The sequence below is a fragment of the Anolis sagrei genome, chromosome 3 (assembly GCF_037176765.1).
Source record: "Anolis sagrei isolate rAnoSag1 chromosome 3, rAnoSag1.mat, whole genome shotgun sequence".
Lineage (NCBI taxonomy): Eukaryota > Metazoa > Chordata > Lepidosauria > Squamata > Dactyloidae > Anolis > Anolis sagrei.
Window position 1 is genome coordinate 101,126,853 of NC_090023.1, and position 27,872 is coordinate 101,154,724.

At 40.4% G+C, this 27,872-nt stretch overlaps 2 protein-coding genes across 3 annotated transcripts in view; one reads left to right on the plus strand and one right to left on the minus strand.

Annotated features, from left to right (window-relative positions):
• The window catches only part of GABRA5 (gamma-aminobutyric acid type A receptor subunit alpha5), a 100,370-nt gene extending 74,326 nt beyond the window's left edge, over window positions 1–26,044 (minus strand). Inside the window, exons 1-4 of one of the 2 annotated variants that reach the window (XM_060769809.2) lie at window positions 25,724–26,044; window positions 22,679–22,833; window positions 3,047–3,168; window positions 445–512 (exon numbers count right to left, since the gene is read on the minus strand). In XM_060769809.2, the coding sequence (XP_060625792.2) occupies window positions 445–512; window positions 3,047–3,168; window positions 22,679–22,764 (276 nt within the window). In that variant the 5' untranslated portion in view covers window positions 22,765–22,833; window positions 25,724–26,044. Of the gene's footprint in view, window positions 1–444; window positions 513–3,046; window positions 3,169–22,678; window positions 22,834–25,154; window positions 25,204–25,723 lie in introns of those variants that run through there. The other variant, XM_060769810.2, reaches the window with a different exon arrangement.
• The window catches only part of GABRB3 (gamma-aminobutyric acid type A receptor subunit beta3), a 288,335-nt gene that overhangs the window by 62,336 nt on the left and 198,127 nt on the right, over window positions 1–27,872 (plus strand). The window lies entirely within an intron of this gene.

Below are 27,872 nucleotides of genomic sequence, written 5' to 3' on the forward strand. Positions count from 1 at the left end.
GAACAACAACAAAGAAGACAGTGTACAGTGAGTCAAGACGATACAAACCAGACAGATACAACATAACATATACTTATACTAAAAATCCGCTTCGTCAAGTCCTGGGGTCATAGCCGAAATTCGTAGTCCTAGTTCATTCCAGTGTCAATTTAACGACACTCAATTGAAGGCCTGCTCGAAGAGCCATGTTTTTAGGCCCCTACGGAAGGCCATCAAGGAGGGCGCCTGTCTAACTTCAGCAGTGAAATCATGGCAGTCCTTTTGTCAAAGACTAAAAGTGCATCACCAGATCCCAACTTCTATGATTCCATAACTTTGAGGCATTGCAGTTCAAGTGTGTCAAACTGCATTCATTCTATAGTGTAGATGCATCCTGGAGGATGTTCTCCAAAATATGTTCTCCAAGCTATGTGTTTCTAGGAGGGACAACAAAAGCCAACTCACCATTTCGGTGTCCGATACAGGGCCAAAACTCGTAACATAAATGTCTGTCTTCACCTCAGTTATTCTCTCTGCAGCAAAAGAAAAGCAAACAGCAAATCAGTAGCTGTTATATCAAGAGGCAAATTTCAGAACTTACATGGGAGCAACAAATCTTATCACAACAGTGCAGCTAAAGAACTCTGAAACAGGGTAGAGGATGTACAAGACTTTGGCATAATTTAAAAGCCTTCCACGAATGTAAAAGCCATATCACATTGCATTGTTATAGCATTATTATCCCACTTTAACTGCTTTGGTCCTATAGAATCCTGGAGTTTGTAGTTTAGTGAGAGCCAAGAGCTGTCTGTCTGGCTCCATCTAAAAAGGTGAAGGTTTCACCTGGTCCCTATGAACCATCTAGGCACTTAAGATCATCTGGTGAGGCCTTGCTCTTGGTCCTGCCCCCTTCACAGATGCGATTGGTGGGAACGAGAGACAGGGCCTTCTCAGTGGTGGCCCCTCGGCTATGGAACGCCCTCCCTAGGAATATTAGATCAGCCTCCTCCCTCCTAACATTTCAAAAGAGAGTCAAAACCTGGCTGTTTGAGCAGGAATTTGCAGATGCAGTGTAACAGACTGATTGAGATCCACGGAATGATTGGACAAAGAGATGGAAAAATGATTATAGTGATGAGACGCCGAGGACTTGTGTTTTATGGTTTTTATTGTTTTATTGCTTTTATATGGTTTATATTATATGTCATGTTTTTAATTGTATTTATGTTGTTTGGGGGCATTGACTGCCAACTGTAACTGCCTTGAGTCACCTCCATGTTGAGAAGGGCAGTATACAAATATGGTAAATAATAAATAAATAAATAAATAAGTCTAGTCGTGTCCGACTCTGGAGAGTGGTGCTCATCTCCATTTCTCAGCCGAAGAGCTGACACTGTCCATAGACAACAGTCATGTGGCCAGCATGACTGCATGGAGCACTGTTATCTTCCTACTATGGCAGTACCTATTGATCTACTCACATTTACATGTTTTCAAACTGCTAGGTTGGCAGAAGCTGGGGCTAACGGTGGCAGCTCACCCCACTCCCTGGATTCAAACTGCCAACCTTTCAGTCAGCAAGTTCAGCAGCTCAGCAGTTTAACCCACTGCACCACCAGGGGGGCCTGGCTCCATCTACACTACCATATAATCAAGTTTCTAAATGCAGGTTATGTGCTTTAAACTGGATTATATGGCAGTGTTGAATCATATAATCCAGTTTAAAATGGATAGAACTATGTAACAAAATTTTTAAAATCTGTTCCTAGTTTGAAAGTGTTATTTCCTGTTTAATTGTGAGGTACTTATGTTGAAAATAGTTGTTATACTCCCGAAACTTCATTTTTCTGACTGCCACAAACTATGTTGAATTAACTGAGACTCTATGAGATATTCATTGAAAAACTATAGCAAAATGTACTGCAAGATGTCATGCAAAAACAACATTTGTGCAATTTATTAAACTTTTTCCACGTTTTATGATAGCACCAATTAGGAAATGATCTTTATAACCCAGGAACAAAAATCATGTTACATAGTGTAATCTGCATTCAAAAACTGAATTATATAGACAGCGAAGATGGGGTCTGTTAATTCTAAATACCCAATCCCAAACTGCAAATGTCAGCATTTCATAGGATGTTCTCATGGCAGTTAATGTGAAATAATAGTGCTATAAATCTTTAAAGTGCAGTGTGATCTGGTGAGTACTTTGGGAGCAATAATTTTCCACTCCCATGCAACCCACTGTGTGAGAATTAAGAAAAAAAAGTAAGGGCAAATGAGATGTAAAGAAAGAAAGGGAGAGAGAAACTGAGAAGTTAAAGGTTGAAAGAAAAAAGTTTAAAAGGATGATCCTTGGTCACTTTGATTTTGGTCACTTCTATTCCACTGTCATTACCACATGGTGTTAGATTATGGACTTCATTACATTTGCTGCTGGAATTGCCATAGATTGTGGTAAAGCCAGTGGTGCCCAGAAGGGGGCATGGGGAACTCATCGCCCCACACCCCACATTGCTCAGATTCCCCTCTTACCTCATCCCACGAAGAAAGCACCTGCTGCCTGGCTTCCCCCATTGATATCTATGCAATACAAGAAGCCTCCCATATTACCGCTGCCACGGCAAACACCGGTTTCACTTCAGTTTTGCAATGGAGCCCCATCTGAAGTAGATGTACATCATGGGATGGGAGTCAGAATGTATATTGTGGGGTGGCAAAACTGAAGAAGAACCGACATACGCCACCATATGCTTGAGATAAGGCAGCTCTCAGCAAGAAAACTGTTTCTCATTCAGTAATTCATTAGAGTTATATCCTACTTCTTCTGAAAATCTGGAAGCTTGTTTTTGCTCTTGGATTTGATGGCAATGCCACAGATATCACAGCAACTTCACAACATTGTCAGATAACTGTCAGACATTTATTAAATATGCAACTCACTAAAAATGGATGGGACATCCTCTTGTTTCTATGTAGATACCAAAGGGCAGAGACACTATACAGATAAGTGCACAACCTTTAGATTCCAACATATGCATATCTGCAGGAACATCCAACGTACCTCCCAAACCTGGGCGAAGTCTGTTATCATATCCATCCAACAGGCCATCCAGAATCCTGGTGAATATGGTGATATTGTCATTGGTATCATATTTCCCTGAAGCTGTTGGCATTTGTGAGAAGCTGTTAAAGGGAAAAGAGGGAGAGGTGGAGACAATATAAGGAAAACACTGAAAAAACAATCCAAACAAATTCCTCTTAAATCTTGTTTTAAGTCTTATTGAATCTTTCAGATCTGTAATTATTATCTAATCTTTTAAATTAGTTTAATTCTAAGAATAATCTAATCTTGGTCTTTAATACTCATTAATCTTTATTCAAGGCTGTATTTTAAATCTAATTTTGGTTAAGATCTGGATTTCCCACAACTTCCCAGATTCTTTGTTGTTCTCTCTTCATTGCCCTCCTCTTCTACTACACTCCTGCCTAATTTCTCACTATAATTCTAGAATCATCAGAATTAATCACATTACAGAATAGTAGCCAATGGATTAAAGATGTTATTTCCCAAATACCCACCATCAACAGGCCATTAGAATTAAGTTGCTCCCAGAAGAATATGTGCTGCCATCTGCTACACACTCTTTAATCCTGCAGAAACATTACTACTATAGTAATTACAACAGCTACAGTGTTTAGCTAGAATGACATTTAATGCTGAACATTATACACTAAGCAAAATCATATCAGAATGTATGGGAGAAATTCAATTGTTAGCCCCAAATAGAGGAGGTTCACTGAATCAATGGGACTTGCGAAAGTATTGACTTAACAAGCCCCATTTTTTAAAATCCATTCAGCATTACCTGAAAGTAATGAATGGATATAGTCTTAAGGCTTCTTCATGTTCAAGCACTGCCATTCTTATTTAATAAAGGCCAAAAAGTCCCAAATGTGAGGGAGAGAAGTTGTTCCAGGCATGTCTTCACCACCTGGTTACAATTTGGAATATAAACTTTTCAGACATAATTTTGTGTTACATCAGACACCTTTATGGAAAAGATCTGAGGTGTTAAACCAAGCAGACTCTATGATATCAAATGAACAACTACAAGCTAAATATTGGAAATAAAAGCTAGCCATTGTGTAAATGCAAGGTTTTTTTTTTTTGGTTCTATTATATCTAATAACTACCCAGACATTGCTGGGTCTGGTGGGAATTGAAGTTCAGAGGCATCCAGAAGGACAACTCTATCCTGGCCCTGCTTTAGAAGGCACTCAAGAGGCCTGCAAACCAAGATTTGACTAATAATTTCAAATTGATAAAGGAAATTCAGGCTTCCTTTAAACTTCTGGCCATTGTATCTTTCCTTTTTCTGTTCTTTTTCTCTCTAGTTTTTCTTCTTTTCTAAGAAACTTTCTACTAACCTCCTCATTGTTTTCTCAGGTTCTAAGTTCCATCTCCTATTTCTTCTACTTCCCCTTTCCTTGGTCTTTCTGTTTCTCTTGCATCTCTTTTTTAATGGTCTGATCTGGTTCCTAAAGCACTTTGGTTCAGGACAGGTGGAATGATTCTTTTTCCCCCATCTGCCAACCAATCACTGCCAGAGTTTCAATCACTGTCACAACACTTCTTACCTCACTACAAAAGTAAATTGCCTTTGACACTTCCAGTAGCTGCAGCTTCTGGTGGTGATAAGATGTCAGTTGTCATCAAAAAAGTCTCATATCAGCATTTGGGCTAGGAACCAGACTGTAATGGAGTATCCCTGGAAGTGTCTACTGTAATGTTGAATCTTAGAGTTGGAAGGGTAGGAATACACAAAGGGTGTTGTGTATTCCTACCCTGCCATGCAGGAATACACAACAGAAGCAATCTTGAAATATGCTACTGTTTATTCTGAATTGTTTTTAAAAACCTTTGATGGGGTGACTGACTGGGCATATGCATAATTATCTTTAATTGTTTGTTTTAAAAAAAATTCAAATATATTCCTCTTTTTTTAAAAGAGGATTTTTTGCTTTCCACAATTATTTATAGAAATTACTTTCTATTTTCAACAATTAATATTATTGTTGTTGTTCAGTCACTGTCACAACACTTCTTGCCTCACTACAAAAGTAAATTGCCCAAAACCCAAAATCGAAAATTATTCAGGTAGCTGACTGGGATAGTGATACCTTTGTTTTTTTGGCAATTATGTATATACAAACTTTTTTCATCCACAAAATGTTTAAATGTATTTTGTAAGACTACCTTCAAGCTTTGTGTATAAGCTATATATGAAGTAAAGGTAAAGGTTTCCTCTTGATATTAAGTCTAGTCATGTTCGACTCTGGGGGGTGATGCCCATCTCCATTTCTAAGCCAAAGACCTGCCGTTGTCCATAGATGCCTCCAAGGTCATGTGGCCAGCATAAATGCATGGAGCACTGTTACCTTCCTGCCAAAACGGTACCTATTGATTTACTCACATTTGCATATTTTCAAACTGATCAGTTGTTAGAAGCATACATTAATTTATGTTCAGGCTTAGGTTCCCATTGTCAAGATATCTAATTACATACGTGCAAACATTCTAAAATAAAAAATCCAAACGATTTCTCATTCCAAGCACTTCAGATAAAGGATTATCAACTTGTACTAAACAAGTATCATCCTTTACTATCTCACAATGATATATACACATTGTTGTGTTATTTCATGGCTTTAGGATGTATTCAGTTTTCCTTTCTTTGCTTTTAAAAAATCAGATTTGGTAAAGGGTGCTTGCTGCTTTTTCATTTACATATTCAGCCACTGAAATCTGTGGAAGAGTAGTATGGCAAACAGTAAGGCAGAAAAGAGTTAATTGTGAGCTCCACAGCTCAAGTAATACACAAAGTTATCCCCCCGCCCTGCCATAAGCCCAATAAGTATAGGATCTAAAATTAGTAAGCTGCATCATTGATTATTATAAGGCTACCCTTGGGGCTGCCGAACTTGCCTATGATCTGTGGTGGCTAGTAACTCCCTTTTATTTATCTATCATTCATAAATATCCCAGTTTAAGAGCACTGCTTCTTAAAACTGTGGATCCTGACCCCAAAGTTCAATGTTTGGCAACAGTAAAAGATTTCTGAACAACACCCATTTACACAAATCTGTTAGCAACAACATCAGTGTTTACAGTGGACAGCCTGTTTAGCAAGCCTTGCAAATGCTGGTTTATTATCAGTAATTATTTAATTTGTATACTTATTACATATACTATATACCCATTGTGACATAAAAAATTCTCGAACAGAAAGGGCATATGTGTGGAAAAGTTGGAAAAGCTCTGGGCTGGAGAATCCACTGCAGATTGTGGTCTGAATTTTAAAGGAGCCATTTAAGGTGCATAGTCTATCTCAAAGACAGGTCCAGCATGTTGGATAGTTTATTTGAATTTCAGATTAAACACAACTGAAATGGATGCCACAGCCTGCCAATTCCAACATCAAAGAAGCACATTTCTATTCCTGTGATGGGAATTCCCACTTCCTCTATAAATATCTACTAATGTGCTCCAGAATCCCGCAATGGTCTAAATTAGATTTAGATGATTCACAGTGGCCTTATTTCACAGAAGAAAGAGAAAATCAATACACCAGTGATGTCAATTCTGCAGGTGGATGCCCTTTTCATTGGGTCCAGCTCTGTAGGTACAAACTCACAGGTGGAGATACATCAAGCAATGCCTGTAGACAATACAATTTCTGAAGTGTAAAGCTGGCACACAATATTTTGTGGTCAGAAGCAGGGTAAAAAATATGTTTTCGTTCCTGCCCTGTCTGCCCTGCCTCAACTCATCCAAGTTAAAGTACATAGTACCCAAAATCAGCTATATTCTTTTGGACCACATGGCAAAAAATCTCACAGATGTTTCTTTCCATTGCTTGCAAATGTAGATAAAACTAAACATATAGTAACATATTAAATTACCAGCAATTGACTGTCTATTCTTTCTACCTCAAATTTTATATGGAGATGGCTCACTCTCTCTAATGTTAGGATCAGACTTGCTATACCTATATTTGGGGAAATGTCTTTGATTTAACTTTTCTCATTTTCTTTCACTATAACTTCCTCTAAAAGAAACATAAAATCTTATTAAGCATTGAGAGATGTGGTTTACATTTTTTATTTTATGAAAAAAAATGCTTTTTACTATTCTGTGGAGCTGAAGTGGTAAAACCTTGACAGATATTTAGAAATTTTAAAGGATCATACTAGTGAACACAGAGAGGAAAAACAACTAACATACATAACAGTTCCAGCTATTGAGGCTAAAACAGGGAAGGCACTGAAACCTTTGTGCAATTTCTCTTCTCCAAGGACAACAAGAAGACAATATAAAGTGTATTTTACCCCAGTGAATGGGAAAATGTGTACTTTTCTTCAAAGAAAACATTGAGAACAGCTTAGAACAGCTCATCACTCTTTTCTAACCTGACACTCTTCCACTCCCAATACTGCATCGAGGCAATTACATTATGTAATACAACATAATAACTAAGGCCACTGCATTGGAAAACTACCTAAAAATAAGAAATCCAAGGAGTTACTTTGAAAGGAGTCTGCATGTACCAGGACAGTCTGGAAGTCTGCTGAAGAATTATCTTTTATTACCCAAATTGTAATTGCTTTGTAGGTCTTTGGTGCAATTTTGATTTTATTTAAAATTGCCTATAAGGAAACAACATTGAAAACAAAACAGAAAAAGGGAGGAGACTGCAGAGTCTGAAGTTGTCAAGCATTATTTTCAGCGTTCAGTGTAGCTTCATACTAGAAGTTTTGCCATCACACTTCTAGAATGTTGTTGTTTCCCCCATATGCATACTGAGAAACCCACTGACGTTACCTCAAAAGCTCTGAACAAAACAGTAAGGAGACAGAGATCTTGAATGTAGAGATGAATTTAGTTCTCCCTGTAATATCAGCCCCCTCCCCATCTAACATTACATTTTGTTTTCTCAGTGAAGCTGAACTGATTATACTACTCCCATCAGCTGAATAATATATATATATTCAACTGATGCTGAATCAGCACCTGTTTACCTGCATAAAATGTATGCTGCTTTCTTTTTTAAAAAAAATCCAAAGGTTTTCTTTTTCTGAAAAAGAGGTCAATCTAAAGCAACAATTTATATAATCTGGGTCTGGCTATTAGCTCTCATGACAAGTCAGTAAAAATCCTGGATAAATCCAACCTTGGTCAAACTTGGGGAACAAAGTGATACCGCTGGGCTTCTTTAAATGCACTTACAATCATAGAATCATAGAGTTGGAAGAGACCACATGGGCTATCTAGTCCAATCCTCTGCCAGGCAGAAAAAGCACAAAGTACCTCTGACAGATTTCCAGTTACTTCAGAATGTAATGATTGTGGCTCTGAAGACTCTGCTATTGAGAATAATTTTTATTTGCTAAATTTGGAAAGTGGTCTTTCAGACCACTTTACACATTACCTAATTCAAACACATACAAAAATGACTGCATAAGACATCGTCCTATTTGTGTTTAGGGTCAAAGTAAAGCTGTACTGAGAAATCCATCTCCCACATAAAACAGTCCTTTCTCCTTGATGTTTATAAGTACAGTCCACAATATGGATCTTGGATGTGGAGGAAGAGCTGGGACACCTCCTCTTTGCGGATGGATCCACTACATTTAGGAGAACTATCTTAGATATGTGATGCTGAAGGCAGTGATACTCATTGGATACCTCTATTCATGATTCACATTTTTACTTCAGTTCTAAAGACCTCTTCACATGGGGCAAAATGCCCCACTTTGGCACCTTTATGCATGGCTTTGATGGGGCCTGGCATGGGCCATCACAAAATGCATGGCAGGCCCCACCTACTATCCTCACAAATTAGAGAAATACAGGGAGAAAAGCATTGTGTGGGTAGCTCCAACAGAACTACCCACATTTTTGGCCCCCAAAGCCCATCTGATGACAGAAAGGGTGGTGGGGCAACACACATTGCTGTGCATTGCTGCCCTTTCTGCCATGTGATGGGGATGGAAAAGGGTGCCAACACACTCTTTCCCACACTCCATGTATGAAGAAGGGAGGAGGGATGGTGCACGGGATGCCACAAGTTGCCCCTTGTGTCTTCCCTTTCAAATATCTGAAATAAAGTGACATATAAAACAAATTGTGGTGTTTACCCACATGATGTAACCATTTGGGGAAAATAAACATGCTGAGGCTCCTTGTTTCACCAAATGTGCCTAGTTCTTTCAGGATACAGAAGTAATACCCATATTTACTTGAGTCTACTGCATCATCAAATCTAATGCGCACCTCAATTTTTAAAACCCTGAAAACAAAAAAAGCATTTGCTGGTAAATGTAATGCACAGTGGCAAAAAAGTGCACTCTTTGTCATTTGGCCATTACAGTGGCTGCCTGCTTTCAATTCCTTCTTTAAAACACAAAAGTATTTGAGCACCAAAGATTCCAGCAATGGAAAAGAGAAACTTAGAGTGTATCTATGCTGCAAAATGAATCCACTTTAATCGACTTCTAGTATTGCATAGAATTATGCCATGGCTATCAAAGCGGATCTCTGGATGCAGCTCCTGAAGCAGCTTCTCCTTTCACTTTGGCTCAGCACTAAGACGACTATATGATGTAAATCTAGTGTGCACCCTAATTTTGGCAAGGTAATTTAGTTTTTTAAAAGTGAGCATTAAATTCAAGTAAATGGGGTGAAAAATCTGTCAGATTTATTAGATAGCAAGCTAGACCATCACAGCACTGTATAAGTTTTTTTGAGGAAGGAACTGGTAAGAAAATCCTATGAAATTCATGTGGTCACTGTCAGTTGACAGAAGACTTGAAGGTACATGTACACACACACAGATTACAGATATTAAAGTCTCTACCTAATGCAGAGAAAAAAAATCATATATGTAATCAACTGTTGGAAATTCAGAGAAATCATGGCAACATCCCAGGCAAATGACCTGGAGCATCATGGTGGTTCTTCTGCTTTTTACCAAACTGCCTGGGGACAATTTGACAGGGCCTCACAGTCATCTTTCCACATAAATGAATCATGCCCTTTCTGACAAAACAAGCTCATTAATAATTATTATCCCATAACTTATTATCTGTAGTTATATCGAATGTGTTAGTGGTGCCTTTGACCAGGTGGTTGGCCCAAGTTCCTAACTACATCCCAAGGTATGTGGCCATGAAAAGCAATAGTCAGTTGCCAAGATTATACAAGCTTAATATTTATAACAACTCAACTTCCTTTCAAAATCATTGCAAAGCAAAGCAAGAAGTGATGGTTCATGTTCTTGTCATCCATTCCCATCTGCGATTTTGTTCGGTGCTACTGGTAATTTTGTGATATACTTCTCTAGGAGGCTACCAAAGAGTTGCATTAGAGAACCTAGTCTATTTATAGAGAAGATGCTTGCCAGGAATCTCTGTATCTCTGTCTGGCCTGGCAAGTATCTCCCATGAATATCCCTCACTAAAACCTTTCAGCCATAATTCAGAAGGAGGTTTGCAGAGTAATAACTGATTTTTTCATTTTCAAAAATTATAAGGGTGATACTTATTATATGTAAATCCTCAGTAAAGCATTTTAGCTGCACCCCAACCCCATGTGTACATGTTTTGGTATCTGCTTGTCATGGAGCTGTGAAGGATAAGGAGACTTCCGGAAGAAGAGGAAGGAACACAGCAACACAAATGTGGCTGAATGCACAACAGCCAAGTATTCAAAAGACTTCTGTCTGGAATCTATCCATTTCCATAGACAATAGTTTTAACTCCAAATCTTTTGATGTAAGATTTATGGCTAATTTTGCAAAGTTCTTTTTGGAAGTTTTCTCAAGAAAAGGAATCAAGTGAAATTATTTTTTACTGTCATTATGGGAAAATTGAATTATATTTCTAGACGCCACATTTCTGTCATGTTCCTTATTTTCTGACAATATGGAAACAATATGACCCACTTATCCACAGATTCAATAGCCACAATTTCATTTACACACATACCAAACAATTCTCCTCTGGAAGTATTTGTGAGCCTTTTTGGATCCTTCAGTACAAATATAGACATTCTAGAGTCTGCGAATATCCATGGCAGGCTCGTATCCAGGATTTTGATTCGGGAGGTGCTGAGTTTGAATGGGGGGGGGGGTGAGTTTGATTCAAGGGGGGGCTGAGGATCTACCCTAGCAAACCTTTTGTATCATTATCCCAATAGCCCCATGCATATGGGATATATCGAGCATGGTGGTCAGATCATGATATGAATAAACATAACAGTTTAAATAATGTACCAGTAAGGCCTTCTCGCAGACTACCCTGAGAATTTCGGGGGGGGGGGGTGAAGCCCCTCAAGCCCCCCCCCCCTCCCCCGGGCTACATGCCTGATCCATGGTTTCACATATTTATTGGAAAGTATCTTGGAACATATCTCCTGTGGTTGGGAGGTTATACTGTGATTATAGGAAGGGTTTGGATGCACATCATAGAATTGCACTGGAAGAAAGTCCCTCAAAGAAGCCAATTTCATCACATTCAAAAATAACTCTGGGGATTATTAAGAATTATCAGGTTATAGAAGGCTATAAAGGTTCTCATTTGAAATGTTTAAAACACTACTAAATGATCTATAGAGAATTCAACATAAAGCACTGCATCTAATGAACTCATTCCATTTTTGTGATTAAAACTGATTGATTACTTCTGATATTAAGTTCAACAAACGCCCTGGAACATTTTTATTCCCACAGATATTTCTGTGATGCATTATATATTTCACACTCCTGGAAAAAAATCTCAGTCTTTGGAAAGTAGGCATATTTGCAATACTCTTACACGTGTCTCCATCCAGCACAGAGATGCTGCCAGATTGTTCTGAAAATTATTACTCTTCTATGATTTGTACACTGCATAAATTTGTTGTTCTGTCTCTGAATCACAGCAAAGGTAAAGACTAAAAAGCAGAGGTAATATTTTAAAATATCTTGGTAAATGGGGGCATGGCTTGAAATAGTTGACTCCCCTGAAGGAAGTAAAGGTGGCTTGGACAAGCTCTAATTCTCACAGTGTACACAGTGTACTTCTGATCGAACACGTTGTGCAGGTTTTTAAACACTTTAAAAACCTGAATTTTTTTCATCAGTGAGAGGTCTACTCATCATGAGCTGTGATCCTTCAATGAACTCCTTGAAAAAGTATTGGTAAATAGAGGTGTATAGCAGTCAAGATGTTGGAGTTAGATAAGCGAGACTCAGGTTCAAATTGCCACCTGGCCCTAGAGCACATTGGATTAACCTGAAGTAATCACGGTGATCAGCTCTCCACATTAGGGATGCAGACTCCCCCATGAATGTGGGGAAGTTGTGAATAAAAAAGTTTTTTAAGCCTATTAGAACAGCTCTCCAGGTGTCTCTAGGTCCTTTAGTGTGACTCTATGACCAATTTCCAGCAAAAATTGGCAACAGAGTTGCACCAGAGGACCTGGAGATTCCTTTTAGATAAGATTTTAATCAAATCCACAAAGAATCAATTCTACAAAAGTAAAAAATGCACATGTGGAAGGCTGACCATATATCTCAACCCAGTATGTCTCTTATGATTATTGTGAGAACAAACTGAAAGGAATAAATCCTGTATGCTGCTTTCATCCCTCAATATTGGCCATACTACTTTGAGATAATAGAAATTATGGTCCCAAATATTTGTAGGATACATGGTTGCATACTCACAATTTAAAATGCTTTGAGCATACACACTCTGAGGAAACCAGGTCCCACATGCTACTAGTTCTTTGATGCTCTACTCTGAGTTCAGCAATCAAAGCCTAAAGCAGATATGCACTATAGGTGCTGGAGCGAGACACCTACAACAGAAGGTATTGTAGCAGGAGAACTTATTTTTCCTTCCTTGAGTTTTTGTGTGAATTAAAATCCAAATTATAAGGCAAACATACATTACCATCAGCCAAACTTGGGAAAAACATACTGGCTAGGATACTCTATGACTTTTAGTTCAAGAAAAGTGGCTTTGCTTGTTTTGTAGCTTAAGACCTACAATGCTATTGTCGCAGCAAGAATCCTAAAGAATGGGGTTGCATAAAATAAGGTCCTGAGGCCACACATAGGCCCAATTCTTGTTTTGGGGCCTGCAAATGTACCCCCTCAGACTACCCATTCTCTTGCTAATGGGACTCCCCCATTTTGACAACCCAGGCACTCATTCACTCTTTACATAGATTGCAGTTCTTCTTCTCTCGTTGTTTACTAAAAATGTTGCCTTTTAAAAAACAGAAGAGAAATTTCAGACAGGTTTTGCTAGTTTCATATTTTTAACACTTTTGGCAATCAGTGCAGCTTTCATAGGGGTCTGAGGTTGAACAATGGCTGAAGACTCACACAGATTATCTCTCCTTGCTAAAGAAGCATTGTTGTTTTCCTAATAGAACTGGTTGCTCAATGTTTTATTTATAAATATGTCATAACAAAAACCACAAAGAAGATAAAATCCACAAAATATGTCCAAATTACGATAGCTGTAGATAGAAGAATTAGCTCTCACTATGACATTTGGTCAACCTTGTCTCTGCTCTGCAGGCAATACTCAAGTTATGAACAAGAGAGGTTCTGCAGATTGTCCTTAAGTTAAATTTGTATGTCAGAACAGGTACATTTTAAAATGTAACTCCAGCTTTATATCTATCTATCCATCTATCTATCTAACTATCTATCTTTGGATCTCACAGGAAAGGGTTAACACCTGTCTGTTTTGCTGTCTGTGCTGTCTGTGCCCCAGTTCAGATTTCACCTCACTTTCTGTTCCTGCGATAATTGGATTTTGAAACATTGGGCTTGAAGTAAAAACAAAGATTGGTGAGAAAGCTTCCATTGAGACACCTCTTCCCAATGATAACACTTTCAGGAGTGAATTTCTCTTCTGAGGGGTTGATTTCTCTCACTACTTGTTCTCTCAGCCCTGTTCTTAACTATGAGTCATACGTACATCAGATGTTTGCAACTTGAAGACTGCCCATACTATTTTACTCATACTCTCAAACTCTCCTGATTTGGCAGGGAGAGTCTGGATTAATCCTCTGTCCTTCCACTTTTCAGCTACTTGTAACATGTCCCAGTTTCTCTTTGAAATGTTGGAAGGTATGTAGATTAAACTATAGCCCAGCACTGTTTCCTCCAATGTGGTGTTCTGCTGCACTGGCATGCATTCCTCCTGGTGAGCCAGTGATTATGAATGTTACTTTTTGGACTACAGTTCCTAGAATCTGCCAACCAATTTGGAGCTGTAGTTTATTAAAGTAATTGATCTATTCTTTGTATTGAACAGGCAATTAGTGTACATTTTCTCTATATATAAGCAGACCAGTTCCTATGAAATAGGATATTCCTTAATCCCAAATCTGAAAGCTACTTGATATCACTGGAAATATCAGTTAAAGGACTGATCCTGAATTTTTAAATTTCAAAATCCGTTTTAGGCTAATACCTTTACTAAGCTAAAAGTCTTCAATCTTCCCAGAATGCTTCATGAGGCTATGGTCAATGGAACAATCAGAGGAAGAAAAAGCTTGACTGCAAAACCTGACTTTTTCTACATTCATAAGATGGAAAGTGTGAAAAAATTCAGATTACGTTCCGGTAGATGTTGTGGTGGCTTCTTGTTTGTTTTGAAAGTGTCCTTGGAGTTGCTGGGATTAAGAAACAATGGATGGGACCTAATTTCTGAAAATATAAAAATCCAGCATTTGTGTTGTGGTGAAATGTGCATGCCCTTTCAATATTAATGTTTCATGCTGTAGACTTCAGCATCTACATGTGGATAGAGAACGTTAGAAGCAGAAGAAATACCCCCCCCCCCCCCAAAAAAAAGAAAGATGTAGAAAAGAGTGACAGAAATCATAGGACATATGAAATACTTTATTTCTAACTTTAGTCCAATACCCTTCTGACTATAACACACTGGGTTAATTTTTTAAAAAAAGCTTTCCATATAATGTTGGACAATGCCTTCCATAATCCTTGGTCATTGACCAACTGGCTTTGGATGATGGACCTGTAGCCCAACAACATTTGGAGAGCCAGCACTTCTCCATCCCTAACCTGGCACATAAAAAATGTAATGCATAAATATTTTATTTCACTCTGCATTTTCATTGAGCAATAGGAAGACTGGCAAAGAAGACAGACTGCTTTACTCCATCACCACAGTGATTTCTCCTCTTGTTATCCAATACTATGTGCTGGAAGAAACAGATCTGGTAGCCTGCAGATTTTTTTCTATGATGTATTGACAGAGTTATCTCTCATAAATGTGATCATCTGCACAAAGAATATCAGCAGGAGTGCATGCAATGTTTTGTCTTCAGGTCCCAGGCTTCTCTGATAAGCAGAGATGGAAAATATTGGTGGAAAGCCCGTCTTCCCTCATTTCCTGATTTTCAAACAGTAGAATATATTGCCCCAGCTGCATCTGCAAGATTCTGGGTGATGTGTCATGGACTCGTTGGGAAGTGTGGAGGAGTAGAGGAACCCTTAAGGAAGTGATGAAGGAATCATTATTGTTCATATTTGTGTTAATGTGTGATTGTTTTAGCCATAGCCAATACATCATACAGCAGTCTTTCTTCAGAGATAAGAAATATATTGTACTAAAGTCACAGATCACCGCAATGGAGACAGTAAGAAGAAAGTTCAGTTTTATCTTTGATGGGGATGAAACATGTGGAAGGAAGCATGCCTGAAAGGCCTTGTAACACTGAGTCACCTTCGGGCTGAGAAAGGCAGGATAGAAATATCATAAACAAATACAAAATAAATAAAACTCCACGGGCACAGCTTAGTTGCAGCCTGCAACTGTTAGTTTGCAATTGTCTTGTGCAGTCAGGATAGTCTTGATTCTACCAGATGCTTATCCATTCCACTATCAAGTTCAGGATTGGCCTCCTCAAATAGGCCATATATTGTTACTGTATATATTGCAATTGTTACTGTATAAATCTATATATTTAAGTCAACAAACCCACCCCCAAAACCTGGGTCAACTTGACCATGAATCAATGTAAGTACTGTAAATATTTAACTCTTATGAAAAAGAGAAACCATACCCTTCTCTGAGAAGAATGGTGAAAGACATGAGCTTAGTCTGCTCCAGGAGAACCTGAAAAAAAGAACACTGACCCAATTTATTTTTTCCACCATGGTACCACTTCTGGCCTTTTTAAATTCATGGGCAGGAAAATAGCAGTGGTGGTAGCCCTCCTGAGGTAGCACTACACTTACCCCTCTCTGCAGAGTGGTCTTCGATTTATTCAAGGATCATATACAAATCTATAATTTTGCCTCCCAAACATGCCCTCGACTTATATTTGAGGTTGACTTATACACAAGTAATCCATCCTTTTTGAAACCATTGAAATCAATTCCAAAAGGAAAACACCTAAAGCACTACTCCTGTTTCTTCCCTGGCTAGCGTGACCTGGCAAAGCTTTAAAATGACGGATAATCTGCCATTTACCTTCTTCTTTTGCATAGCCACACATACAATTATTGGCAACTTTTTATTACACACTACTTTCATATTATTTCCAGACTTCCTTCACGATGAAAGCATGAGATGCATTAATTTAAACAACGAACAGAGATATATTAGTGTTTCTGAATGATGAGTGGAAATACCATATACGGATCTGCTGCACTATTAAACTACGATCAAAATTATTCTGGGGGCATTTCTCCATTATTAAAGTTTTAAACGGAAATCAGCATTTTAAAAAATAGTTTTAAAACCACAACCAGATTTACAAGATACTCTGTTATAACTCTACATTCCCAGATATTGATTCATTTCCAATAAAACTATCCTAGTGGCCTGCAAATAATTTAGCTGCACGGTATTTGATGAAATCAAGAGTCCTCTTTAGATTTCACAATGACTAGGAAAATCATACACTGAAGTGCTTTAGAGTCTATTGGATTTTAGTTTTACTACTTTTACAAAATACACCATAAAACAAAAAGTAATTACAGAAGTGCCTGGTTGTGACAAATGACCACAATAGGTGTCATGCAACTACACTGAAAACAATGCTTAAAATTATTGGACCAAGTCTTATGAGGATCTATATGGCATTCCAGCGGAATCCCCAAACATTTTGCATGCTGGTTACTAACCCGCAGCTAAATGAGCACAGAATTTGTTTGCTACATTATGCACACTTCCACACTCCCCTGCATTGCTGAAGAAGAGGGCTGAGCATCAGAACAGTCTACAGCCAACATTGCAGTGAATTTGGAACCATCCTCTGCAGTTGATTATGGGAATTTGCTTGGCAAATTTTACCTATTTAAAAACTGCTTTTGCTAAAACCTTACGGACAAATGGCATAATGCAGAATGATTGCCACTCTGCTCTTAGCTTGTGTAGTGCTTAAAAGCACCACTTTCTTACAGTTCATTGAGAAAAGCTTTATCTGGAATCATAAACCGGGGACAATTGTCTAAGTTTTATTCTTGTACTCTGTAGAATTAGATTAGATTGCATTCAGACCATTGTTTGCCACATCCACATGTCATTAATTAACCACTTATTTTCATTTCATGTTTACAGAGCTGTGTAAAACTCAAAAAGATATAAGGCTTAAAAATTAAGACCTGCACCAAGAATCATAATAGCTGAATGGATTCAGAACATGAACCGTTAGGTTAAATCTTCTGCTTTACTATAAGATAATCTGTTAAGTGCTGGAAGATAAAATTCTGAGCCTGGGAACTCAAGCATAGATTCATTCAATTATGCACTATCCAGCCTACGAGCCAGAGGTAATGATTAGAACTGAACATGACTCCTCCATATCTCAAGTGAACCCAAAAGAGCAATCCCATACCACCTGGAACCTTGTTCTTGTGGCCAGCATAGCTTCCAACATTTTACAGAGAAAAACGTATGTCTACAATGGCAACAGTTATTAATGAGAATAAGCTGATCAGATAGGAGAGGGTGTAGCAGTTTGCTTTTTGCCTGAGCTGACTGTGAAGGGCAAAATCCTCCCCTCTCCCATTACTGAATTAAGTGTACACTGCTTTTGCACTTTGAAATCAGTCTACAGCAATGGAAGTAACCTGAGATCAAAGGAAAAAGTGGGAGGAAGGAAAAGAAACTAGGGACATTTTGAAAACATGACTAAGTGAGATGACAGACAATTAATTAGGATTATTCTTGCCAAACTGGTACAGTTGAAGGATGTGAGCTGGTGCACCCACCTTAGGTAACCATTGCACTTCATGAACCCAAGTGCCAGATAATAATACTTCAAATTTCTTTCTGTCTCACACTTCTTCTCTATCCCTGAAAAGCACAGAGATATCAAGCAAGAAGGCTGATCTAGAATTCCTGTACAAATACACAGGTTGGTTTAAGTGTTATGATGTTCATGAAAGAAGCTTAGGAATTCCATTTTTGTGCTAAAAAGCTTATGTTAGCACCTCTTAATCTGCTACACAGAACTAGATTTCCCTGTACAGATGGAATGTCTATGAAACCAGTTTAAATCTGAAGTCATAAAATAGTATGTTAGACTTGTCCTAAAACTATACTCCTGTGTTTAAACCAAGCCATTCGGTTTCCCAATGACAACAGCATTAAATAAATGAGAATGAGTTGTTCTCACACCACATCCTTTATTCTGATTCACTATGGTCTTAAGAGTAAGGAAGAAGTTATCCTGTGATTTGTTGTTAACTGCTGTTAAGCCAACTCCAACACATTGGCCTCATGAATGAAAGACCTCTAAGTCACCTTATCATCAACAGTCCTGCTCAGGTCTTGTAACCCCAGGGCATGCTTGATTGAGTCTATGCATCTTTTCTTACTATCTAGCATTGTTATCTTTTCTAGGGATTCATTTCATGATATGGTTGAAGTACAACACTCTTGGTTTGGTCACCTTACCTTCTAGGGAGAGTTCAAGCTTTTGTTTGAAGATACATTTATGTATATCTTCTTTTAGAAGTCTGCAGTATCAGTAGAATTCTTCTTCCCATAGTTAGGCTCCCAACTCTCTGCACTAATTATATATCCACTTTGTCTCGGCTCCCTCAAGTATCATAAGACTTTCTTCCTTGAAAGAACACAGGTAAGTGTCACCTAGGCAACAGGACCTGCATGATACTTTTAAGATGAGAGAATCAAGGCCGCTGGCACAAACCACAGTTGCCTCAGCAACCCAACCATGCCAGGACTACTTCAGCTACCTTCTTGGTCTTGCTACAGCACATCTGAGCCACTCCTGGCTTTGATGCTCTTTCCTCACTAAGATCTTTCAAGAGTCTCGACTGAGATGGTAATGCCCAAGGTTTTAAGCTGCTTTCAATATCTGTGTGGCTTCATTAGATGAAAATCTTGGGAAAAGAAGTGTAAGACACCGAGGCCCAAAGAACTGCAACATCTGGCTTCTTTGCTATTTGCACTACTATTATGTTGATCTATTTACAGTAAAACATCTGCTAAGTCCTGGCAAAAATTATGACAATGCATTTTAAAAACAGAAACGTCTAATTCTTTGTTATTGTTGAAACTGAGATTTCACTTAAAATCTATCATTACTGGAAGACACATACACACTTGGCATTTCCCACCATAATTAAGTGAATAAGACTTTAGTAACCTTGGGCTTTTCAAAATTTTTCTAAATAGCTCTCTTTTATCTTACAAAATTGAAGTAACACCTAACAAACTATATGTCTATTAGAGGATACATTTTTAGTGAATTCAAATTTGAAGATGCAGATTAATAATAACAAGTAACACTGATGATGCTAAGCTTTTAAAAAGCTTTTTAAAATAGAACATTTTCTCACACTATTGAAATCCCATACATGTCTACATGGAAAAAGTATACACTGATATTCACTAGTCCTGCAAGGAATGCTTGTTTTAGACCTGTGTTTTACATAGAGGATTCAACCTCTGAGGTGTCTGTTAATTATATAAGTTTGTTAATTATTTCCGAAATATCCAACAAGGAGTTAAACAAAAGGCTGTTTATTTTCACTCAAAAGAAAAATGCCTGGTTTTTCTTAAACTCTGCATGGAGGGAAGGGTTCTTCAAAAATATTTATATTAATCTTAGTGCCTTCTTTCACAACAGTATTTCTACTACCTTCAGTTCACCTACAGCTTGAAAAGTATGTCAAGCAGTCATCCCTTCAGGTGATTTATACAGTGATGCTGACTTTGTGATGCCTGGAGGACCAGAGCATCAACCTGACTCTGCTTAACTGGGAAAAGGGTGAGCGCTTGCCCGCTCAACCCATCAATCATTTGAACTGCTTGCCAGCTGAAAACAAGAACTTTAGAGGTCTTGGTGTTAGTGGTGTGTGTATGTTTTAAAACAACTCCTCTGAACAAACAATTAGCTTGATACTTACTCTTAGGGTGATCCCAGGGCATTTTTATATGAGATGGAACATTATGTGGCATTGACACTCACAGGTTTTTGGATCACAACTTTTAAGCCTCTAGTCCTGCTGGCTGGGAGTGTAGGTCTTGCAGTCTCCAAAAAGCAACTTTCCCCAGAAATCCCACCCACTTAAGTCATGTAAAGGGTTAATTTGCATAAACTTTAAAATCTAAGCTATTTTTGAGAGTTTGAATGGTGTAATGGTCTGAGCATTGGACTACAACTCTGGAGACTAGCTCAGCCACAGAATCCCACTAGACGATGTTGGGCAAACAACATTATCTCATCCTTTGAACAACCCTCCTCTAAACAAATCTTGTTGACATAACATCAAGAAAACCAGAAATCAGCAACAACAAAAAGACACACAACAACAACAACAACAGCAACAACAACAACAACAACAAAGTTGTTTTGGCTCATGAGTCAATAATTACACAAATATCATAACTCCATCATTAACAACAAAAATACAATAATTTAAATAAATAAATAAAGCATTACAAAATATCCATAATCTGTTCCCTGAAATGACCACCAAACTTTGCCTAAATGTAAAGCTGACAACATTCACCTCTCATTCACCTCTCTTTACCAAGATGCTTTTTCCTCTACTGTTTTCCCACTCAAAGAGCCTGGAAATGTCACTTTGTCAACTTGATTTCCCAGAATCCACAAATCAGCACAGCCACTGGCCATGCTGTTTGAGTGACTTTGGGATTTGTAACCCAAAAGTGATACTTGCATGTGCCATCCTTTACATTTGGATGGGTATAGTGGCCAGCAGAAACCAGGAGTCTTGAGATCATGGGACTTGTAGTCATGCCCCATGCAGCAGGAGGTATGGAGGCTTTGAAAGGGGGTGAATTCATAGAATAATAGAGTTGTATGAGACCACATGGGCCATCTAGTCCAACCCCCTGCCATACAGGAAAAGCACAATCAAAGTACCCTTAACAGATGGCCATCCAGCCTCTGTTTAAAAGCTTCCAGGGAAGGAGCTTCATCAGTGTTGGCTTTTAAAAAACGCTGTCCAAGGTGCTGAATCTATTTTGAGTATCACATTTCAGTGAGAAGCTGCGGTCCTCACTTCCTCTCCCAAAATATTGTCAAAGAAGCTCAATTGGGCTGAAAAACCTCATGTGCAACAGAGCTAGCTTTCCATACTTTAAAGGAATGAATCCATATTGCCATTTGTAAGGGAGGTTTCCCTTAGGACCATTAAATCCAACAGTCTAAAATTACCTAACCGCTTCACTGGGAGTAACAGGGGAATGTAAGGAGAAGGAAAGTGAGAGCCATTCTGAGTTTGGTTCATCGTAACAAGAAACTAGACCAAACTTGAAACAGAGTCATTTAAGTGAGAGGGGTAGGGGAGCTCACATTCTCCCTACTCTCACTTCACTGAGTGCCCTCCCTCTGGGTTCTTAACAGAATCATTGTAGTACATGTTCAAAAAGTGCAACATGCTCCAAAAGTTATACATGCCAAGACACACAATAATAGCTTGAAAAAATGGGGATTGCTTTGCCCACCAGTGGAAGTGACAGTAAATGGACATCCACTTCTAGGCACCATATAAAAGAGGAATAAGTGTGCCTCTGCTTTGCTGCCTTGGAACATACTACCTAAACACATGCAATACACACATCTATTCTGAGCAATACATTTCCCACTCTACTTAGTTCAGCTGTAGCAAGAAAAGCAAATGAGCAAGTCCCCAGTGTATCTACTTTACTTGCCAAAACCCTACTTTCAGTGGCACAGATTGCCCTGATCAGTTCACATCCTTTTCCAATATCTATCATGCAGCTGGATACACTGCAAGAAGAATAACACTGACAACAATATTGATAGGTTTTTTTCCAAAAGGATTACATAGTTATCATCCATATTGCACCTGATTTCGGAACATTGCCTCACATTAGATTCCTATTGTTGCTATTTTATCAGTGAGAAAATTGAGGACTATACATTTGTGTGGTCCTCGATTCTGATTTGCCCAAATCCAACATACTATATATGAAATCCCATAATGTCCTCAGTAAGTATGTATTGAGATCTTTTCTCTTTATTCCTTTTTTAACACAGTATCATTCAGATAACGCATTTAGAAAATGTGAAGGAAATATGTACAAGTCTAGTAAAAGGAGCTTTAAGGAAAAATATATATTTGTGGTAACTTACCCAAAATGACTGACTAAATTCATGGAAAAGCAGAGCAGGAAGCAGTTTTTGATCATGATAAAACCAGAGAGCATCCCATTGTCCATTCCCAGTGAAATTATTAATAGAAGCAGCTGACTTTGCAGGGGTGTACCTCTGCCACCTTTGTTCTGGAGCTGCAGCAGATAAGAGAGGCAGAGACGCACATTAAGGGTTCACCCAAGACATTAAGCTGGTCACCTACCAAGCATTACGCCATTTGATGAGACAATTGAGGAGTTATGCAAAACATTCCAACAACTCCAAACCACTGAGAAGTGAAATTTCGGCTGTGCAAGCATCTTTCCATATGGGGGACACAGAAACAAACTTAGAGCTGCTTAAATACTGAAAACCAGTGACTACGTAATTGAATTACTTTCCATAGATAGGTTAACATAAAAGGTGTGCTTGAGCTATGAATTGCAAACACACCTGGAAGATATAGAAATCTCCAGATCTTATACAACTGATGTGTGGAAAAAAAACTAAATCTGTAATAATGTGTTGTCGAAGGTTTCATGACCGGAATCACTAGGCTGCTGTGAGTTTTCCAGGCTGTATGGCTATGTTCCAGAATCATTCTCTCCTGATGTTTCACCCACATCTATGGTAGGCATCCTCAGAGGCTGAGGGGTCTGTATGGTCACGTTCCAGAACCATTCTCTCTTGACGTTTTGCCCACCTCTATGGCAAGCATCCTGAGATGTTATGATGTCTGTTGTTAACCTCACAACCTCTGAGGATGCCTGACATAGATGTGGGTGTAACGTCAGGTGAGAATGCTTCTGGAACATGGCCATGCAGCCTGGAAAACTCACAGCAACCCAGTAAATCTGTAGTGTTTTCTTTCTTGTTCTATCTCTATGCAGTCATTCACAGGATCATGTTTTCCCAAAAAATGTCAGCAGCAAAAGAAATCCAGGGTGCAAATAAGTAGAGCAACCATCTGTGAGGCAAAGGCCTTCTTTCCTTTAAAGTGAACCCTCTCAAGGCACACTTGTCCAGATGGGACACACGCTGGCATTGAATCTGCTTGGCGGTGGCACGGCAGCAATACCTGCTTCACAAGATCGACCAGCATGCCTTGGAAAGCTGCCTGCCTGCCTGTGTGATTCAAAAAGCTAAACTGGAGGGCAATATTTCACTCCTTGATGTGAGACAGATGAGGCAGAAGAAAGGCAGCAAACTCTTGCTTTGAAAACTCTCAGAAATAGGGAATTCCATCCCAGAATGGAAGGGAAAAGAGCATAGCCCTCTTACCCATGTGCATATTTTTCAGTGGCCTGGCTGTAGAGAACAAGCCGAGTGACAACATGAAAGACCATAAATATGACCTGTAAGAAAATCAATGTAGGTGCAGATGCAACAAAAGTCATCGCAATGTTCGGTCTTGGACCATGAATGATAGACTACGTCCTCTTTTCTAAAAAATGAATATAGGTTTTGTTTGTTTTTTTCATGTCAGGAGAGACTTGAGAAACTGAAGGGTTGCTTCTGGTGTGAGAGAATTGGCTGTCTGCAAGAACGTTGCCCATTGGACACCTGGATGTTTTACTATCCTATGGAAGGCTTCTTTCATGTGCAGATGGGGCATGTGGAGCTGGATCTGACAGATGGGAGCTCTCCCTGCTCCCTGGATTCAAACCACTGACTTTTCAGCCAGTAGTCCTGCCGGGTGCTCAGGGGATGTACAGATGTGTTACCATCCTGTTGAAGGCTTCTCTCATGTCCCTGTATGGGAAGCTGGAGCTGACAGATGGGAGCTCACCCAGCTTCCTGGATTCAAACTGATAACCTTTTGGTTAGCAATCCTGCTGGGTGCCTGGGGATGCACAGATGTGTTACCATCCAGTGGGAAGCTTCTCTCATATCCCTGCATGGGAAGCTGGAGGTGACAGATGGGAGCTCACCTGGCTCCCCGGATTCAAACTTACAACCTTTTGGTCAGCAATCCTGCTGGGTGCCTGGGGATGCACAGATGTGTTACCATCCAGTGGGAAGCTTCTATCATGTTCCCACATGAGAAGTTGGAGCTGACAGGGAGGAGCTCACCCTGCTCCCCGGATTTGAACTGCCGACCTTTCGGTCAGCAGTCCTGCTGACACAAGGGTTTAACCCATTGTGCCACTGGGGGTTCCTATCAATGTAGGTGAAGATGCCATAAAAGCATGGCTCTGTGTTCTCAAAACATGTTCTGGCGGAGTGGCCAGGAGGAGCCCTGTCAGCCTCCCAAGCCTCTCCAGTGCCCTCTCCTTGGTCCAGAGAAGGAAAGAGGGCACCGCAGCCTGAGCCGCAGCAGCAGCCTCTCACTTCCAGCAGCCCCTTCTGCCAGGGCTCCCCCTCCCCGCCCAACCAGGCAGGCTCTTCTTCTTCTTAGCCACCCTCCTCCAGGCTGAGCTGCCCAAGCACAACCCTCCTCCTCCCGTCTGCAGAAGGGGAAAGCAAAACCCGGTACCCGCAAGCCCGGTCCTGCCTGGCTGGCTGGCTCCTTCTGGTTGCCTTGCAGCCTCCTCTGCTCCTGCTGCAATGAAGCCCCTCCAACGCCGGCTTCTCCTCTCCTCTCCCCCACCTCAACCCCCCTCGTTCTCTTTCTCCTTCTCTTTCTCCCGCTTTGGGTCCCTGCTTTGAAGGCGCAACTCCGGCAAACTCCGGCAAGAGAGGTGCGACGCTCTCCCCCCGTTGTCTATCCCGGGATCGTCCCGCCCCAGACAGCCGGGCTCTCCTCTCTTCGCAAAGGGACAGGGGAAGGCGAGGGGACGGGGGACCCCTTGCTATGACTCTTTCCAGCACCGCCATCCGCATCCCAGGCAGCTGGACGGAGCCCCAGCAAAGTTTGCCTGGAGGGCCCCCCCCCCCCCCGGCCTCCCTCTCCTGGCCCCTCGCTCCCCTCCTCCAGCCTTTGGTCGCCCGCCACGCCGTCCCTTGAAGCAACTGCGACAATCCGAGGTTTCCTCCGAGTTCTCCGTCGTGGGGAGGGAAGGCATGAAAAAAAAACCCCAAACACCCCAAAAAGGAATCGCTTACCAATTGCGGGCGGGAGGAGAGACAAGCGGGACGGAGGTGATGGATCGCTCACTGTCTCGACCTCTTCGATCTTCTCTTGCGACCAAATCCAGGCTACCACGAAGGGAGAGATCCGCCCGACACCCCCGACACCCCCCTCCCGCCCCAAAAGGAAGCCGAGGACGGTCCGGACGCTCGTTTCCCGAAGCTGTGCGGCGAGGTCTTGGCTCCTTTCCCCTCTCGGACGCCTTTCCCCGCTCTCTCCCCTCGGATCTCCTCCGACAGCCCTTAGTCTTCCCGGCCGATGCTCCACATGGCTCCTCCGAGGCTGGCGGAGGAACGGCTGCGGGGCTCTTGCCGGCCGGTAGGGGGCGCCGGAGTCACGGCTGGGACGCCGCTCTCCCCAGGCTGCCAGAGAATTGGGATTTCCCCAAAGCAGTGCAGCCGGGTTGGGGATGCTGGAAACCCCACTGCTGGCCCAAAATGTTCACAAGTTTGGGAGAAACCGGACCATGCAGTGTGGAAAAGGCTACATTTTCCACTTTGTTTGACAGGCAGTCCCCAAGTTACCAACAAGATAGGTTCTGTAATAATAACAAAAACAACAACAACAACACCACACAGCGAGGGCACAGAGATGCCAAACAGATAAACCATAAAATGCAATCAGCCTGAAGCCTATAAATATCTAGGCATATTATAGTTGGACAATATCAAGTATGGGCATGTGAAAAATGTGGTCAGCAAAGAATATGTCCAAAGAGTCAGAAAGGTTTTGAAGAGCAAATTAAATGATGGAAATATGATCAAGGCTATCAACACCTGGGCCATCCCTGTCATTAGATAGACTGCTGGAATCGTGAACTGGACACAAGCAGAGCTGGATGATCTCGACAGAAAAACAAGAAAATTGATGACAATCCACTACTCATTACACCCACATAGTGATGTCGACAGACTTTATCTGCCCAGAAAATCAGGAGGCAGAGGGCTTCTGCAAGTGAAACAAACAGTAGAAGAAGAGAAACATACACTGGCAGATTATGTGAAAGTCAGTCAAGAACCAACTTTGGGGGAAGTCAATAGTAGTAAACTGCTTAAAGTGCAAAAGACAAAGAGTGAATACCATAAAAACGCAATCCAGAGCAGAAGAGAAAACTGGTGAAAGAAGGCTCTCCATGGACAGTTCCCAGGGAAAAAATGAGAACCAAATTGACCAAGAAAAAACATGGCTGTGGCTCACAAATGGAACTTTGAAAAAGGAGACGGAGGGCCTGATTCTGGCAGCCCAAAGAACAAGCCATTAGAACCAATGCCATCAAAGCCAGAATTGAAAAGTCAATGACAGATTCCAAATGTAGACTCTGCAAGGAAGCAGATGAAACAATAGATCACATCCTCAGCTGCTTCAAGATCACACTGACAGATTACAAGCAGAGGCACAACACCATTGCTCAGATGATTCATTGGAATTTGTGCCACAAATACCACCGGCCTGCAACAAAGAACTGGTGGGATCACAAGCCTGAAAAGTTACAGAAAATGAACACATCAAACTCCTCTGGGTCTTCTGAATTCAGACAGACAGAGTTTTGGAGCACAATACTCCTGACCTCACAATCGTGTTAAAAAACAAAGTATGGATCGCTGATGTTGCAATCCCAGGCGACAGCAGGATTGCAGAGAAACAACTGGAAAAGCTGACACTAAATGAGGATTTAAGGATCAAACTGCAAAGACTCTGGCACAAACCAGTAAAATTGGTCCCAGTGGTGATCAGCACACTGGGTGCAGTGCCTAAAGACCTTGGTCTGCACTTAAACACAACCGGCGCTCACAAATTACCATCTGGCAGCTGGAAAAGGCCACCTTACTGGGATCTGCACACATTATTCGCCAATACATCACACAGTCCTAGACACTTGGGAAGTGTCCGTCATGTGATCCAATACAACAGCCAGCAGAACGATCTTGTTTGCTGTGGACTCATATTGTTGTGTTTCAAGTAATAATAATAATATTCTGCCCTATCTCCCCAAGAGGGATGCAGGGCGGATTCCAACATACAACAGCAAACATTCAATGCCTCGATACACAGACAAATGTCACCATAATAATTTCAGAGGAACCCCAAATATCATAGGTTTGTTCATAAGTTGAATTTGTTTGT